The sequence below is a fragment of the Pinus tabuliformis genome, chromosome 4_1 (genome assembly GCF_031772625.1).
Source record: "Pinus tabuliformis cultivar Carrire ecotype Pingquan chromosome 4_1, CPIR1, whole genome shotgun sequence".
NCBI classification, from domain to species: Eukaryota; Viridiplantae; Streptophyta; class Pinopsida; order Pinales; family Pinaceae; genus Pinus; species Pinus tabuliformis.
Window position 1 is genome coordinate 462907648 of NC_142303.1, and position 19124 is coordinate 462926771.

At 40.4% G+C, this 19124-nt stretch overlaps 1 protein-coding gene across 1 annotated transcript in view; it reads right to left on the reverse strand.

Annotated features, from left to right (window-relative positions):
- Positions 1–19124, reverse strand: part of LOC149176428 (DNA polymerase epsilon catalytic subunit A-like) — a 125097-nt gene that overhangs the window by 56381 nt on the left and 49592 nt on the right. Inside the window, 5 exon segments of the mRNA XM_089419910.1 lie at positions 214–411; positions 513–660; positions 8649–9147; positions 9200–9295; positions 9391–9445. Coding sequence (XP_089276036.1) covers positions 214–411; positions 513–660; positions 8649–9147; positions 9200–9295; positions 9391–9445 — 996 coding nt within the window.

Here is a 19124-nt window from a genome sequence, read left to right on the forward strand (position 1 = left end):
ACAAGGAGAAAAACATGAATAGAAATGCCGGCATATAAACTTGTCTCTTTCATCCAACAATTCAGGCAACCACATACCTAAAGCAAAACAAATGTATAAAGGTATATTCCAGTAGCATTGCAACTCAAGGTATTAAAATCAGTGTATTGTAGATAGCTGCCGATAAACCAGAGTAGCATGTTTTACATGATCCTAAATGCATCCACCGCATACCTCAATCAGGTTATAGGTTGGCCGCTGATGGGGAAAAATCCGAATGACACGCTTTCCAGGAAATTCTTCAGTAATAGGTGCTTTGGTGTTAATATAGAAAACCCGAGGAACTTTAATAGGAACCTTAAACAAATTCCCTCCGGCCATGGCCCAAGCAAAGAACTCTCCAGGATTTTGACTCGGAACTAGCTGCAAGATCTGCTCCAATATATAATGCCAAAGTTTCAATACAAACTCTTATATAATACAACAGATTTTCCAATGATAAAATAAACGCAGATAAGGGGAAATTTCATTACCTGCCAATGCAAATGAACTAGTGCAACTTCACGGCTCCTAAAGAATGCACTAACACCACCCTTTGGCTTTTCTGTTCTATCAACCCTCTCAGTGGGAAGTTTGTCACATACTCCTGATTGATATGTGTCCATCAAAGAATCATCTAACCTACACATTCAAAAAGAAAACCTAATGAAAAATGAACAACATTATACCCTAGCAGATAAAGTATACCAAAATTCAAAAATGTGTAAAGACACTTCAAATCACACTCTCTATGGTATGTCCACACTTTTAAGTATATAAAAGATGTTGAAATTTGGTACCGGAGGACAGGTGGTTCCCTTAGGCTTTGATCTTTGGCCTAGGGAAAAGTGTCTAAAAGAATTTAATTTTTCTCCTCAAGTGACTTTATAATTTTATAAAGTTAAATCTAATTTAAAAGTGACTTTAAGTGATAAAGTTATTAAGTCTAATTTTAAAGTGACTTTTATAAAGTCAATGAAAAATTAGAAAGGAAAAGTGACTTTGGAAATAAATGACTAAGTGGGTCTTTATTAAAGTGGGGTGAATTAAAAAATAGAAAGTGAGATTTAAATGAGCATTTAATCTCAACCATTGATCTAAATCTATTTCAGCCATTGGATTTAGAGATCACCCAAAAATCACTTGGATCACCCAAAAGTCACTTGGAGTTATATTAAAGGAGGAAAAGGTCATTCATTCTTTCATGAGCAGATTGGGAGAAGGAGAGCAAGAGAGCAAGAGAGATTTCTGAGCAGGGAGGAGAAGGAGACAGCAGCTTGGCACACATTCCAAGGCAGCAGTTGAGCAGATTTGTACAGCTGATTCAGCACATAGTGAAAGGCAGATTTTTGCACAAAAATCGAGGAGCAGTTTGCTGATTTTTCTGCACACAAAACGGAGGTTGTACAGCGTTTATTGTTGTCCTGTTTGCTGTAATTTCCAGATTGCTGTGAGGCACGGGAAATGAGATAAGTTGTAAATTTGCTTGCTGATTTTTTGCTGAATAATTCTCACTGTAAAAAGACAATTTTCAGAAATAAAGAAGAGCTCTCAAACTGGTTTTCCCCAAGAGTTGTAGGGGGTTTTTCCAGGGTCAAGTTGACCAAAAATATCAGTGTTTTAATGTGTTTTAATGGCTGTTTTTAATTGCTGATTTTTAATTCTGCAATTTCCAGCATTCTGAAAAATTTCCAGAATTTGTGTTTTCAGCAATATTTATTTTTTTCAGTCTGTTAAATGTATGGTTATGAGAATGGGCATTTAACTACATGGGAGAAATAAGGAGAAACTGAAAACCGGGGTGGGAAAACAGAAATTTTTACATGGTATCAGAGCTTGAGTGCTGAAGGACAGTTTGGGACAGCAAAAGGAAAAATTACAGTGGCTGATTTTTCACTCAGAAAATTCCAGCGAGCTGATTTTTTCATAAACAGCAGTTTTATCTTTACTACAGCAGTGCTATTTTTCAGTTTTAGGACAGCAGGATGTCATTGGGATTGAGGGTGGAGGATAGGCTGGATGGGCATATAAATTACAGCGTTTGGAAGGAGAGAATGCAGAGTATCTTTGAGGAGGCAGAACTCTGGGATATCATGGTGCATACCGCACAGAACCCTGTTGTTGTGCCCACTGATGTTACTCAGTTGGCTGAGTATAAAAAGAAGAACAATAAGGGTAAGAGGTTGATTCTAGACGGAATCAAAGACCATTGCATTCCTCATGTAAGAGGAAAGAGCAATGCCCATGAGATGTGGACAGCATTGTCCAATCTCTACCAGAGTACCAATGAGAACCGGAAGATGGTCCTGAAGGAGAAGCTAAAGAACATTAAGATGGGGAATGATAGTGCAGCTGGATATCTCACAAAAATTACCAATGTGAGAGATGAGTTGGCAGCGATTGGAGAGGCCACTCCATCCACTGAGTTGGTGCGTATTGCAGTGAATGGCCTCCCCCGTTCATGGTTGAACTTTGCTGATGGGGTTTGTGCACGTGAGACCCTTCCCACATGGGAGAGGTTTTGGGATGATTGTATTCAGACAGAGATCAGGAAAGGTCAGCTTGGGGCAGCCAAGCCAGTTGAGCAGGATGAGGATGTAGCACTGGTGGCAGGAGGCAAGAAAGGCAAAGGGAAGAAGCAGGCTTCCACAAGCAGTGGTGGGGGCAAAGGCAAAGGTAAAGGTAAACAGGGGAACACACAGAAGGACTATTCCAAGGTGAAGTGTTGGAATTGTCAAAAGATGGGACACTATGCAGTTGTGTGTCCTGAGAAGAAGAAGAAGAAGGGGAAGAACCAGGACGTGGCAGCTTCAGCAGAGATTGAGGACTTTGCTGGTCGTTTTGACCGAGAGTTTGCGTTCACTACATGTGAGTCCTCTAGTGCAGGATCACCTGCCACACAGGTTCAGAGGGAGCATGCTTTTCCCTCGATTAGCGGAGCATCTACAGGTATCTGGTATGTGGACAGTGGGGCTTCACGTCACATGACAGGAGTCCGTGAGTACTTCTCAGAGCTTTCAGAGAGTGGTATTGATATTGAGGTAGTACTCGGTGATGACAGAGTTGTTAGAGCAGTCGGGGTGGGGACAGTGACATTTCAGAGGGAGTCCAAACCTCCCTTGAAAGTGTCAGAGGTTCTTTATGTGCCAGGGATGAGGAAGAACCTCATATCCGTCTCAGCTTTGGAGGACAGAGGATATGAGGTACTGTTCAGGGGAGGACAGGTGTTGATGTATCCCAGGGGCGCTCCAGCTGATTCAGCTAGAGTGATAGGTGTACGCCATGCAAAGGTGTACAAGTTTGCATTTCAGCCCCTTTTGGCATTGAGCAGTAGTACCGACAGCAGAGCTAGCAGTTCTGAGCTGTGTGAGATTTGGCACCGCAGGATGGGACATATGTATCATGGAGCCTTGAGGACATTGCGGGAGATCACTACAGGTGTGCCAGATTTCAGTACTGATCACTTTGATACTTGCAGAGGTTGTGCGATGGGCAAATTTGCCAAATCCCCTTTTCCCAGCAGTGACAGCAGAGCGACGGGGATACTTGATTTGATTCATTCCGATGTGAGCGGTCGGATGTCTCATGTTTCCTTGAGTGGGTATGAGTACTATGTTTTATTCATTGATGATCACTCCAGGAGGACCTGGATTTATTTCTTGAAGACCAAGAGTGAGGTCTTCAAGCGGTTTCAGGAGTTCAGAGCTCTTGTGGAGACACAAACAGGCCGAAAGATCAAGTCCTTGAGGTCGGACAATGGAGGAGAGTACACCCTTGGAGAGTTTGTTGACTATTGTGCGGAGGCAGGCATTAGGAGGGAGTTCACTGTTCCTTACAACCCCCAGCAGAACGGGGTTGCGGAGAGGAAGAACAGATCCATCATAGAGGCTGCCAAAGCCATGATACATGATCAGGGGTTGCCATTGTTCTTGTGGGCAGAGGCCTGCAACACAGCTGTTTACTTGCAGAACAGGAGTCTGCATCGTGCCTTGGGGCACATGACTCCGGAGGAGGCTTTCTCTGGGAAGAAACCTGATCTTGGTCATCTTCATATCTTTGGATGCATTACATACTCCTATATACCCAAGGAGGAGAGGACCAAACTAGAGCCCACCGCAGAGAAGGGTATCTTTGTGGGCTACAGTGAGACCTCAAAGGCCTTTCGGATTTACATTCCTGCACAGAGGAGAGTTGTTGTCAGACGGGATGTGAAGTTCGAGGAGGACAGGGCCTTTAGGAGGTCACGGGAGTTAGAGTATCTGGATCAGCCAGACCCTCAGCAGCAGTTGAGTCAGTCGCAGGGATCCAGTGGGCAGGGATCAGGAGGATCCGGAGGTACATCTATGAGGATGTCAGGTCCGTCAGTGAGCAGTGGCTCATCGAGCCAGAGGGGTGGTGCTCCGGGCAGCATGCAGAGCAGTTCACTACGGAGTCCACTGATGGACAGTTCACACGGTACCTCAGCTTCTACAGGTTCAGGTGCAGGCAGGAGGACAGCAGACAGACAGTCAGGAGTTCAGGCTACTGATGATGATGAGGAGGAGGAGTTTCATTCTCCGGTGGAAGAAGTGCGCTCAGGGAAGAGGAAGCCCAAGTGGCTTCAGGACACCTTGAGAGATGCCACATCTGTTGCTGAGCCGAAGAGGCCGGTCAGAGAGAGTAGACCACCTGAGAGGTTTTGTAGTTATATGGCGATGGTTACCAGCATCCTTGACTCTGAGCCTTCTAGCTATGAGGAGGCAGCTAGCCAGCAGGTCTGGAGAGAGGCCATGCAGGAGGAGTATTCTTCTGTCATGAAGAATGATGTTTGGGAGGTGGTGCCGAGGCCTGAGGGCAAATCCGTGGTTACTTCCAGATGGCTTTACAAGGTAAAGCATGCTGCAGATGGCAGCATTGAGAAATTCAAAGCGAGGTTTGTGGCTAGAGGGTTCTCCCAGGTAGAGGGAGTTAATTATGAGGAGACCTTCGCTCCCGTGGCTCGATATACTTCGATCCGCTCCATTATATCGATAGCAGCAGAGATGGGTTGGAAGATCCACCAGATGGATGTGAAGACCGCATTTCTCAATGGCTTCATACAGGAGGAGGTGTACATTGAGCAGCCACAGGGCTTTGAGGTGCATGGGAAGGAGTCCCATGTGTGCAGATTGAAGAAGGCCCTTTATGGCCTGAAGCAAGCTCCCAGAGCTTGGTACTCCAGGATAGATGCATACTTGCAGGGGATGGGTTTCACAAAGAGTGAGGCAGATCCGAACCTTTACTTTATTGTGATTGGTGAGGAGCCTCTCATTCTGGTGCTGTATGTGGATGACTTGATCATTACAGATGCAGAGAGACTCATAGAGCACTGCAAGAGAGATCTTGCGGCGGAGTTTGAGATGAAGGACATCGGCTTGATGCATTACTTTTTGGGTTTGGAGGTGTGGCAGGAGGAGGGGCATTTCTTCCTGGGGCAGGGGAAGTATATTGTGGACATCCTTAGCAGATTCCACATGGAGGATTGTAGACCCATGTCGACACCGATGATCACCAACTGGAAGAAGCTTCATGCTTCGGATTCCGAGTTGGTGGATCCCACATTGTACAGGCAGCTGATTGGTTCCTTGACGTATTTGGTCAACACTAGACCAGATATCTGTTTTGCAGTCAACACGATGAGTCAGTTTATGTGTGAGCCTAGGAAGGTTCACTGGGTGGCTGCAAAACACATTTTGCGGTACTTGCAGGGGACAGTGGATTATGGTCTGGACTACAGGCAGGGAGATGGAGTGAGATTGGCAGGATACACTGATTCTGATTGGGCAGGTTGTGCTTCTGATAGGAAGAGCACTTCAGGGTGTTGTTTTGGGTTGGGTTCAGCAGTAGTGTCATGGTTCAGCCGAAAGCAGCAGTCAGTAGCACTGAGTTCAGCGGAAGCAGAGTATATGGCAGCCAGTCTAGCTAGTTGTGAGGCCATCTGGCTTCGCAAGATGTTGTTTGGCTTATTTGGTCAGCCGTTGAGACCTTCAGTGATTTACTGTGATAATCAGAGTTGCATTAAACTCACGGAGAATCCAGTATTTCATGACAGGTCAAAGCATATCGGGATCAGATATCATTTCATCAGAGACTATGTTCAGAAGGGAGCTGTGAAGCTTGAGTATATTTCCACTGATGAGCAGGTTGCAGATATCCTTACCAAAGCCTTACCACGGGGCAAGCATGTCTACTTCAGAGACAAGATGGGTGTGGTGAGGAACACCTTCCTCGGTAAGAGGGAGTGTTGAAATTTGGTACCGGAGGACAGATGGTTCCCTTAGGCTTTGATCTTTGGCCTAGGGAAAAGTGTCCAAAAGAATTTAATTTTTCTCCTAAAGTGACTTTATAATTTTATAAAGTTAAATCTAATTTAAAAGTGACTTTAAGTGATAAAGTTATTAAGTCTAATTTTAAAGTGACTTTTATAAAGTCAATGAAAAATTAGAAAGGAAAAATGACTTTGGAAATAAATGACTAAGTGGGTCTTTATTAAAGTGGGGTGAATTAAAAAATAGAAAGTGAGATTTAAATGAGCATTTAATCTCAACCATTGATCTAAATCTATTTCAGCCATTGGATTTAGAGATCACCCAAAAGTCACTTGGATCACCCAAAAGTCACTTGGAGTTATATTAAAGGAGGAAAAAGAGGAAAAGGTCATTCATTCTTTCATGAGCAGATTGGGAGAAGGAGAGCAAGAGAGCAAGAGAGATTTCTGAGCAGGGAGGAGAAGGAGACAGCAGCTTGGCACACATTCCAAGGCAGCAGTTGAGCAGATTTGTACAGCTGATTCAGCACATAGTGAAAGGCAGATTTTTGCACAAAAATCGAGGAGCAGTTTGCTGATTTTTCTGCACACAAAACGGAGGTCGTACAGCATTTATTGCTGTCCTGTTTGCTGTAATTTCCAGATTGCTGTGAGGCACAGGAAAGGAGATAAGTTGTAAATTTGCTTGCTGATTTTTTGCTGAATAATTCTCACTGTAAAAAGACAATTTTCAGAAATAAAGAAGAGCTCTCAAACTGGTTTTCCCCAAGAGTTGTAGGGGGTTTTTCCAGGGTCAAGTTGACCAAAAATATCAGTGTTTTAATGTGTTTTAATGGCTGTTTTTAATTGCTGATTTTTAATTCTGCAATTTCTAGCATTCTGAAAAATTTCCAGAATTTGTGTTTTCAGCAATATTTATTTTTTTCAGTCTGTTAAATGTATGGTTATGGGAATGGGCATTTAACTACATGGGAGAAATAAGGAGAAACTGAAAAGCGGGGTGGGAAAACAGAAATTTTTACAAAAGAAGTTCCCAGCTCTGTAATCCACATTTAGCAACAAACTTCCTAATTTATTCAAGACATATTTGTTTTAATTTTGTTTATTGTAAAAATCAATCTATTTATAAACACTTCCAAGTTTTAAGAAGATGTAATTCCATATATCATTCAGCATACTCAAACAGAAATCAATGTGGTCAAACTGATGCTCAAGTTTACCAATCTCCATATCTTACTACTATCACCTCTTATTGACCAAGTTCGCATTGCTCACTATTCCAAGAACCAAAGCTAACCAACATAAAATCAAAAGGGAGAAATCCTATTATGGCTGATAACGCTGACGTTTATGATGCATCCATCATTCATGATCTATTTTGAGCTAAATAAAACATACACACAGATGGATAGCTCTTCTCCTTCTTCAGCTTCTACTTCTAATTTTTTTTCCTGTTATGAATTGATGTTGAGCTAGGGCTTTTCACCTCTTCAGTTTTCTCTCTTCTGCTTTATCTAGATCATGCTACTCTTTCATTTATTGTCAAATTTATCTCTCCTTTTATTGTAGCTTTTCGCATCTTGGATTATTTTCTAGAAAGTCCCATAGTCTATGGACTACATATTGTATTCTCTAGTCCCATTGACCTACTTCATGGTCATTTGTTGGACATTAATTAAATTATCTCAACTTATATTATCTCTAGCTGGGAAATTAGTTTGTACTTTGAGCCTAAGTCAACCTTGAGATGGCCATTGACCTACTTCATGGTCATTTGTTGGACATTAATTAAATTATCTCAACTTATATTATCTCTAGCTGGGAAATTAGTTTGTACTTTGAGCCTAAATCAACCTTGAGATGGCGCAATAGCTCTAATCATATTTTCTTTAATTTGGAGATCCTTTGACCTCAATCTATCATACTAAACACTTTTCCAAAATGCCAGATTTATACATTAATATCTGATTTTACTGATCTTGACCAAAGCTTTGCAATTACATCAGCACAGCCTGATAGTAGCAGCTGCTTCCATTCCAGGAAGAAGTAAACATACCAGGAAATGTGATTAAGCGAGGAACCACAATGTGATTGGCAGTCCCATATATGGGATGACTTTCCAGAGTACTTTTTGCAACCCTTGGGTTTAACATATGTTGTGTTTTTTTTCCTGATGTTAATGCAAAAATAGCTTCTAAAACAACATTAGATTTTTTGTAATGCTAGAATGGCAAATTGAAAATGAGGTTAACTTAATAAAAACTTATTTAGAGAGACTGTACAATATCTAGTCAGGAAAATCAAAACAAACAATAGCAGAAAGCAAATCAAGTTACCGATATACCTAAGCTTCTTCCGTCTCTCACGTGTTTCTTTCCACTTACGCTTCTTCTGGTTAAGCCAGCCTTGGTAATCAACATTCTTATCAATGCATTGATCACGATGATCATTTTTATTTACAGAAGATAACATTTGATGCTGCTTCTGACTTTTGTCAGTCTGTTTACTATAAATCTTCTTCCCAGATAGTTCTTTGTTGCTTTCATAGTTACGAACTATAGGCCTAGGCCCCAAATGAGGTATATTCTCTTTGTTGGCAACCACATCTTCTAAATCTCCAACCATCTCACTATCCATAAAATCATTGGCCACAGGAGAATTCAACTGCTGATCAGAATCTTTAGTTTTTGACTTAAACATATCATGAATGTTTCTTTGACGGTATTTGTCATTCTTTTCCCGGACCTTTTTATGCAGCCAATCAGGATGTGCTACCCTTGGAACAGGATTAGTGACCTGCTCAACATATTATGGTAAGAGGATTAGTGACCTGCATCTTGAAAGTTGTACACTAGAAAAAAAAATGTATTTTTTAAAATACACAACCTTCTGCATGGCAGCAGGAACGGTAATATGACCAGTCAACAATCGACCTAATAGCCACTTCAGCCGATATTTTACACCATTTCCTCATGTATGACTTCATTATCTCTGCAACCAAACAAAAATATCACAATATCATAAGGATCATTTTTTCAGCTAAGGATGAAAAGGACTCTGAATTAATCTCATGTCTAAAAGAATACCGGGTTCTGTTTCAAAGATTGCAACAGGAATGGCACGATCACTCACAGGAGCACCCTGCATGACACAAGTATAGACAAGCATTAGAGGCAATCTGATTTAAAGTTGATTCACTTTACTAATAATCTTTAATTTAAGTTTGTAAATATGTATCCTATGCAAACTTCATATTTATTATTATCACAAAAGAAATGCCAAATACAGACAAGATACATGAAGTGCGTGAGAATCGCCAACACAAACAAGATACACAATGTGTGTGCATTTCATCGAAGATTAGTTAAGAACATCACTGAGAACATTTCAAAATTCAAAATATCAACTATGAATCTGGTCTGAGAAGATTTTAGTACACAACATATAGGTGTCGTGAACCATACCCTAATTACAGAAAAAAAGTTGCAATTAATAATCACATATCCACCAAGTAATCTCATGAAAATACAAGTCAAATAAAGCAATGCACTGGAAAATTTTAGAATGACATCAAAGCTGATGCCAAAAGATTGTTTATGTGGGAGTTAACACAAATACTTAACAATAAAAGATGGAAAACCAGTATTTAGTAAGACTGACCTGTAGGATATGTAGGTTTTATTGCCACTTTCTTGAAGCATACCAGAACCATTATATAAAGCATCTGCTTTACTGATTTTCGACTCACCCATTTTGCAATCTGGCTCTCAATCATTTGGCAATTAAAAGATGATAGATACAATGTGCTCGAGTGTCAGTGTTGAATGTTGATGTTTTAATGCCAGTCAACATCATAAAATGTCGTAAGCTTCATTCATAAATACAATGGTATTATTATGCCAAAAAAAGGAATACCACTGTGTTGAATCTATCCTTGGACCATTAGTTATGTCAGATTGGGGGTCACATTTGGCCACACTTGATCACCTGCCTAAATATTTATTGTAGCTCTAGGAGACATATTCAAAGTTGATCACTTTACAATAATTTCGCAACTCCACAAATATATAATAACATTAAGAGTGTACCATATGTATATCGTTCCAACTTCCGACTATCTTCTCTTATACTTGCATACTTCTTTTATGTAAGTATCTTTCCATCAATGGTATTTTGTTTGTATCAAAATGACTTCAGGATTTCCTTTGATGGCCGCATTCTGAACTGGGATGTTTGACTTTGTCCTCCATTTTAAAGTTTCTGCACTAACAATGTGGAAGGTAGGGATGTAGAAGAAAAAAAGGCTTGATTTCCAAAGAAAGAACTTCAAAATGCCAAGATCCTAAGAAAATCCATCTTTCAAATGAATAATTTTCAAGTCTCTATACTTGAAGCTACAACATGTCTTGGTTTCAAGCTGCCCACCCCAAATCCTCACTAATATCCACTGTGAGTTCCTACCCAATTGAAAATACTACACTCCAAGGCTTTAAAATTCAAACATAGTCGTTGTTAAGGCTGCATACAAGCTTGTTCTGATTTTTTAAGGGTTGGTGTAAATTGATGGGTCACTGGATTACAGTGTTAGTTTTCCTTTGGTTCACGTAGGGTGATGTTGCCCACCAAAAGTGGGTACCCCTAGGAGAACCTTTCTCCCATTCATCTTCTTCCAGCCAGCAGCCACCTTGTGGCCTATGTGATGTGGCAAGAAATGTCCCTGAGATGGATGATGTTGCCCACCAAAAGTGGGTACCCCTCGGAGAACCTTTCTCCTGTTCATCTTCTCCCAGCCAGCAGCCACCTTGTAGCCGATGTGATGTGCCACTTTATCTCTGCTCCCTGCATCAGTTGTATGTTTCTTTGCCCATTTATCAAGAGCATATGTTAGAAGGTGGGCAATCTAACCCAAAAGATATGTTTTTCATTGTGCAATCGGGTGCTTATGCTTGTTCCTCATTTGGGCATCTTGGGCATGGATTATTGGGTGCCTTGGAAGAAGGAAGGGCTTTGACCATAATTTTGTTCCCTCACCTTAAATGGGGGAGTTAATCTTCAATCGTAGTCCCATGGGATCTCCCCTATTGGCATGTGGCTTTAGGAAGGGCACTACTTGGGAAACCCCGATTTTGGTAAGCATGGTATCAAGAGCATATGTTAGAAGGCGGGCAATCTAACCCAAAAGATATGTTTTCATTGTGCAATCAGGTGCTTACGCTTGTTCTTCATTTGGGCATCTTGGGCATGGATTATTGGGTGACTTGGAAGAAGGAAGGGCTTTGACCGTAATTTTGTTCCCTCACCTTAAATAGGGGGTTAATCTTCAATCGTAGTCCCATGGGATCTCCCCTATTGGCCTATGGCTTTAGGAAGGGCATTACTTGGGAAACCCTGATTTTGGTAAGCATGGTACCATTTTCCCATCCCACAATTTTTCACTACCCTTCGCACATTACAAGCCCTATTTCACCATTTTCCTTCTCTGGGTCCAAATGCCATGGGTACAAGGGTAACAATAATGAGGAAGACCACATATTGGGTGTACAGATGTGAGGAAGGAGCAATCGTGGTCACATGAGTTACCCCAGCCTTTGTTTTTTCTTGATTCTTCTTTGTATTACTGCTCGAACCTCCAGGGAATCAGAGCATGCTATGAATGATGTAACGCAATTATTACCCCATTAAGGTGGTGCAGTGCATCGCCCACCGGGGGTTGGGACTTGCATGGGTTCTTTTGATGATTGAGGGGCACTCATGGGCCCTAGGAACCAGGGTGATGGTCATAGTGATAAGGGGTAAAGCTCATGCTTGGCTTTTGCCCACGTAATATTATTAATGTCCCAACCATCTTTTGCATTTCATGATTTTCTTTTCTACTTTTTTTCTTGCTTGTGGCCATGATATGTTTTTAACTTTCTTTTAACTGCATCAACCTCTGGAGCAACATTTCCAGGTCCAACCCAAACAGGTGGACAAGGGGAGGGGGTGTGCCAGTGCATTGTGGACATGGTGGTTATGTGGACCCAAAGAAGGAAAATGGTGAAAGAGGGCTTGTAATGTGCAAAGAGGAGTGAAAATTGTGGGATGGGAAAACAGTACCACGCTTACCAAAATCGGGGTTTCCCAAGTAGTGTCCGTCCTAAATCCATAGCCCAATAGGGGAGATACCATGGGACTATGATTGAAGATTAACCCCCCATTTAAGGTGAGGGGTCAAAATCACGATCAAAACCCTTCCTTCTTCCAAATCACCCAATAATCCATGCCCAAATGAAGAACAAGTGTAAGCACTCGATTGCACAGCGAAAAACATATCTTTTGGGTCAGATTGCCCACCTTCTAACATATGCTCTTGACTAATGGGCGAGGAAACATACAACTAATGTAGGGAACAGAGATAAAGTGGCGCATCACATCGGCTACAAGGTCACTATCAATGGTTGTTGGTTGTCGGCTGGAAGAAGATGAACAAGAGAAAAGTTCTCCTATGGGTACCCACTTTTGGTGGGCAACATCTAGCTCTAGCAGATCCATGAGTGAAAAAAAAGTTATAAATTTGATGGGCACTTCAAACCCTAATTACTTGCAAACCTAACGTAGATGCCTAATTTATGCGTTCTGCATTGGCAATTTAGGCAAATTCTAACTCTGACGAGATACATCTCATATCAAAACAAATTTGATATGAAAACTTATTGTGTAAAAGCTTTTGTGATATGTAACATATGTCTAAGGAGGAGGGTAACTACGAAGGTTCTTACAAATTATCAATCATCGTAATCTAATCTACCAATTCTGGATTGATTATTCATTTATATTATTGCGTAACAACTTTTGTAATATGTATCGTTTGTCTAAGGAGGAGGAAAATCATAAAGGCTCTTACAAACAATCAATCATCATAATTGAATCTACCAATTCTGAATTGATTACTCATTTATATTCTAGCTAGGATTAATTATTTTGGAAAAAGAAAGAGAAACCTATTCATTTATATTCTAGCAGGAATTAATTATTTTGGGAAAAGATAGAAACCTACTTGTTCATTGAGAAGAAACAACTGAACTAGATTCTTTTCTTTTTCTTCCACCATGTTTGATACACCCACACACTGGTAACCATCTTGTTTGTGTGGGTGTTTTTGGGTGGATTCGTTTCTAGAAATCCAGATATAGATCGCGATTTTCTCGAATCTGTATTCGGATTTCCGGAAACATATCCAAAATCGTTTAAATTTCCTGAAACGGCACCGAAACCAGATTCGACATTTCCGGAAAACTTGAAACGGTTTGCAAATGTTTCAAGGTCGTTTCGAACACGTTTCGTACCCGAATCCCTGATACGGCAAATGGCATTTCTGGAGTTTGTGCTAGGAGTTTCTGATAACTTAGGTTTCATGAGCCTTGGCTTAGTTGAATATCATTGTAAGAAATCCTTTTGCTTATGCCATAACCTTGTGAATACCTAGCACCATCAAAAAATCTTAAAACCCTAAGTCTTGTGTCTTCTTTTCTAGGGCTTTTCTTTAAGAGCATTTTGCTTCTTTGAAGCCTTGAATCATTGGAGTCTCTCTCTTGAATTAGCTCTAGCTAGATCACTTTGTGCCTTATACCTAGCATATCTATTTTAAGTGATCTCATTCCTGCCAAGATTTCTCCCATCAATGAAAGTTTGTAAAGAACAGGGGTTTTGGCTAAGGTGACATTGGGCCTCCACCTCAATGTTAGCACTTTATCTAGCTTTTGTCTTGTAGGGTTTCCCTCTCCAAGGCCTGCGAGATTTTGTGGTAACAGGTGACATTCCATCCATTCTATTTCTTTTGAATTGTAAGCATTAAAATGTTGAGAAAATGGTTGTTATTGATGTCAAAGGTTATCCAGCTTAAGGAAATAATCATACAGGATTAAAGAACGTCTCGAGATGTTTCCAACAAGATATGGCTCACCCTCTAACTCCTCTCCGTTGAGGAGATACGAACTTTTTGAAGACAAAAGGTGGAATTTGGGGCCTAGTGAAGTCGACCCTCTTAAGGAATAGGTTAGCCCTATTGGTCAAGTCAGCCTCTTTGGGGGTCAAATAGGCCTATAAATAGGCAGTCTCCTCACTCATTCAACCAAGGAACTCGGTTGAAGAGAAGAGCAATTGGGATCTAAGGAAGTAGCACTTAAAGAGGTTCATATCTCATGAAGCACGACAGCAAGAAGCAAGGAGTTGAGAAGCAAGTTTGAAAGGTTTCTTTTCTTTTGGTTAAGGCACTTTTAAAGCCATTTTCTATAGTCTTTGGAGCAAATCTTGAAGAGCATCTGTGAGACATAACTCAGACCTATTGCAGCCTCTGTTTTGGCCCTAAATTCGGATCTGTGGTTGCCACTATTTCGGCCTTAAACTCAGACATGTGTTTTTCCTCAATTCCACCCTGAACTCAGACCTGCAATTGCCTCAGTTTGGCCTTGAATTCAGACTTGTGTTCTGCTTTAGTCTCGGCCTTGTCTTGGCTTGTTAATGACCTACTTCAGACTCTCGGTTTACCTTAGTCTCAGCCTAGTTTTGGAACTTGGTTTGGATTGGTTTTGGAACCTAGTTTGGAGCCTATTTTTGAATCCTTCTTTGGAGCAGTTTGGACAGGTTGGTGCCTAAAGAGGATTCATGTCCTCATTCTATTACCAAGTTGGAGCCTAGGCTTGCTCAAGAGGATTGGTGTCCTCATTCTATTACTAGGTTGGAGCCTAAGCTTGCTCAAGAGGATTGGTGTCCTCATTCTATTACCAAGTTGGAGCCTAGGCTTACTAAAGAGGATTGGTGTCCTCATTCTATTGCCAGGTTGGTACCTGGGCTTGTACAAAAAGATTGGTGTCCTCATCATTGTAATTTGAGCTAAAATTATACAAGTGATTTTTTATTTTTAATTATTGTATCATGGCTAAATTTATGTTTCAAATTGTAAAAAAAAATTAGCTGGCAAAATTAATAATTGGATGAAACACTGATTCCACCCCCCCTCCTCAAAGTATTTGTAACATAGAAAGCATCAAGGAAACTGACAAGATCCCAACAAATTGATATTAAGGAAACAATGCACTAACTCCCTTGAAAGTCAAGAAAAAAAGAGAAATAATATCTTTAAGCATCAACACAATTATATTCTTACACATTACGAATAACATCCAAGTTTTCTTTCCTATGTCAAAATACTCACAAGGTACATACATGGTTCCAATAAAGCTGCCCAAAAATGATGTCGACCACTATGTTGGTGCTCCACAAACAAATGGTGGTCCTTGCATAAGGGGATTTTCAATGTTTGGTATAAAATTAAAGTACAATTTTGCTTTTAAATTAGTAACAAACTTGATTGATACAAATTATATTTTAGAGAAGAGTCACGTAAAAATAACTTGATAAATGAAAACAATCAATGCAAAGAGACTTGTTGATTAAACAACCAAATTATATTAGCATATCATGATACTTGAGTAACTTTAAATGAGTACATGAAATATAAGCTAACCAAACAACTATAAGGATAAGGATAATTTTATTAATGTCCATCAAATGACCACAATATAATCAGTATGAATACAATGTGGGAGTGCAAGCACAGACCCTAGAAAATGTTGAAAATGACATAACTAAAGGAATAACATAAAGAAAGAAAGAAAGAAGCGACAATGCTACCACGGCATGCCCATAAACATTGTGTCATGATATAAAATAATCGATAGCCTGCCAAAACAGAATGATTGAAATGGGGAGATCTAGAAATGGAGCTAAATATGTCAAGGGTTCCTAATTCTAATGACCGATGGCGAGGGTGGTGACCTAGGCACTTGCTCATTAAATAACCAAATTATATTAAGATATCAGGATACTTGGGTGACTTTAAATGAATACATGAAATATAGGCACCTGCATACTGTTGATTTCTGGTAGCATCGGATGTACTCTAAGTCTCAAATTTTGCAGGGAAGCTTAGACACATGTATTCCACAATACCCAAAAATCGTTTTGGGAAATTCCATCCAAAGACAGCGTTATTAAAATAATTAATGGGTATTAATCTAAATTGTGGGTGTAACTTCTAGAAGAAGACGAAGATCAAGTCCAAATGATCTGAGCCATTGATTAGAATCTAATTTGGGTCATTGATTTTCAACTGGAGGATTATGAGAAGGACATCGATGAGTATTTGGAAATCGCATCAAAGGCGGATACTTAGTTACCCAAGTAAGATCAATTTTCTCAATGGTCGAAGTTCGGCAAGAGAAAATCAAATCAAAGGGAGAGTTTCAAGTGAGAAGGAGAGAGAGGGTATCAGCATCAGTCGGGAGTGCAGGAGCAGAGGAGGGGCAACGCGGAGGCTGTGACGCAGAGGAGGGGCAACGCAGAGGCCATGAGGCAAAGAAGGGTCAGCGCAGAGGCTGTGACGCAAAGGAGGGGCAGCGCAGAAGCTGACGCGATGAGACACAGAGGGGGCAACAGGTCCTCTCCTGGATCAAAAACTCGTTGAGAAGTATCTGTAAAGTTTCTCACAGAGATTCCTCCTCTATTATGTTGGTTGTATCTTGTACATGAGATTTTTGCTGAAGATTAATAAAGAAACCCTCATCTGTCGCACCGGTTTTCCCACATTGGGTTTTTCTGGGGACAATTGTCCAAAAATAATTGTGTCATCGTGATTGTACTTGTGCTAGTATTTTTCTTTGCACTCACTTTCCACAGTGTTTTAATTGTGAAGGCTACAGCATAATTTATTTCGATATTTGTTGTAGAAACACTTTGAATAACTTATTTCTGAGTTAATAAGTAAAAGAAATAATATTAATCATTACAGTTGGACTTCTATTTAGAAATTTTCACACATGCTACTTCAGCTAACCAAAGAAATAAAGAAGTGGTAGTGTTGTCGCAGCATGCCTATAATGACTATGTCATGATACAATAGCCTACCAAAAAAGAATGAGCGTGAGATGGGGAGATCTAGCAATGCAACTAAAGATGTTAAGGGCTCTTGATTCTGATGACCGATGGCAAGGGAGGCAAATCGAGAACTGGCTCGCTGTTGAAGTCCCCTGGAACTAGCAATGCATCTAACTATATGATCCTGGGAGGGGATGTAGGAGCAAGGGATACTCCTAGCATCTGAGGTCGAAAGAAAGAAACTATGAATAGATCCTTGGCCGCTTTTATGGGGTAGGGAGGTAATTGGACAGGTCGGCAACAACTTGCTCTAGATTTGTCTAGAGTTTAACTTTATCCTTCAAGTGCTCTAAGGACATGTGAATTGATGTACAGTTTGACATCGCCAAATTGGTCTCGATTATACCCATCGATTAGACCCAAGATTTGACCCTTCTATTGTGCGGTGCACCCAGAAATTTTGCCCGTCACTTGTGGTATTGATCTAATAGATACCCATGAAAGTATGAGGTGACAGTCTTGGTCATCTTAGGGCAGAGCATGGTGTTCAGGAACTGGGATCTATGGCTGAAAATATCCCTGATGAAGAGGGCTAAGCATCATTGGTCCTGGTACCTAAAGAACGTAGAGGGAGAGGGTTAAGCATCACTAGTTCTGGTACCTAAAGAAGGTAGAAAAGATACTTCTTTGCTATAGGTAATCCTACAGCTCCATTATCCATTAATGATGTCAATGGGCTATTCTAGAAAGTTCCACCAGGTATTGTTCTGATTCTCAATTGGCTCATAACCAATCTCACTTTTAAGCCCCTGCTATGAAACTTGTGTTGGATGTCATTCATTTCCATCGCATCAACTATGAATGTTGAATGAAACAAGAAATCCATTAAAATGCAGGATCAGAGCAATCTGAGCATATTTCATCTTGCATTGTTGCCTAGGTTATCATCACCAAAATAAGGATTACAAATATCAATTTACACCTAATACAAAATACAAGTGGGGAAGTCAAATATTTAACATCAGTGTCATTCAGATCCAGCCATATTAGAATATCACTTGCTTATAGTATCACATCATCTGTCTCTAGTACCAATTTCATTTCCCTGCAATTTATATTATAGCAAATAAGGATTTATCATTTGCTCCTTGTCAGGCACTAGATCAATGTTTGACTCATAAAAAGGCACATTGCAAAATTGAAAATAGATCAAGTAGTGGGAGCCCAAAATAAAATCACCATCTTCTAAAACATGATGCAACTTTGTAAGCAGAAGCATGCTTTTATTGTTTGTTAGGTAATGTGAGTCCTGAGATCACTGGCACGCCTAACATGTTGCTTGAGTTGCCGCGACCCAGGGGCATCTAAGCCGTCAAAATCACCCGAGGATCACCACCAGTCTAGGCCACACCAGCGCTTAACATGGCTAGATTTTCACCCACAGAAATTCGAACCGGTGACCTTTTAACCACGGAGTGCCTTAACAGAACACCCTGTCACCGTCTATTATACACCCCATGGGCGTAAGCAGAGGCATGCTTTTAACTTTAATCTCTTTCACAGATATTGCTTCCAGAGAATAAAGTGGAGTTCCTACCTTCTAATATGGGCCACTTTAGACAAACCCAAAGATTAAGATAATAATAAGCTTTGTATAATTCCATAAAGAGGAATCTGTTGTGCCTAAAGTCAAATAACTAATGAATTAGAAAATTGTTAGAATATTTTCTTGGAAACCATATATTTGTGTCTGCACGGAGCACTCCTGTTTACTGTTCATATTTTCGTAAGGTATTTCAAATGAGAGTAACACATGGAAGCTTGGCACTGTTCAATAAAGTTGTTAATATACATTTTTTTAAGATAAATAGATTGAACAGGAAGCAAACACAAATATATGGAGCTT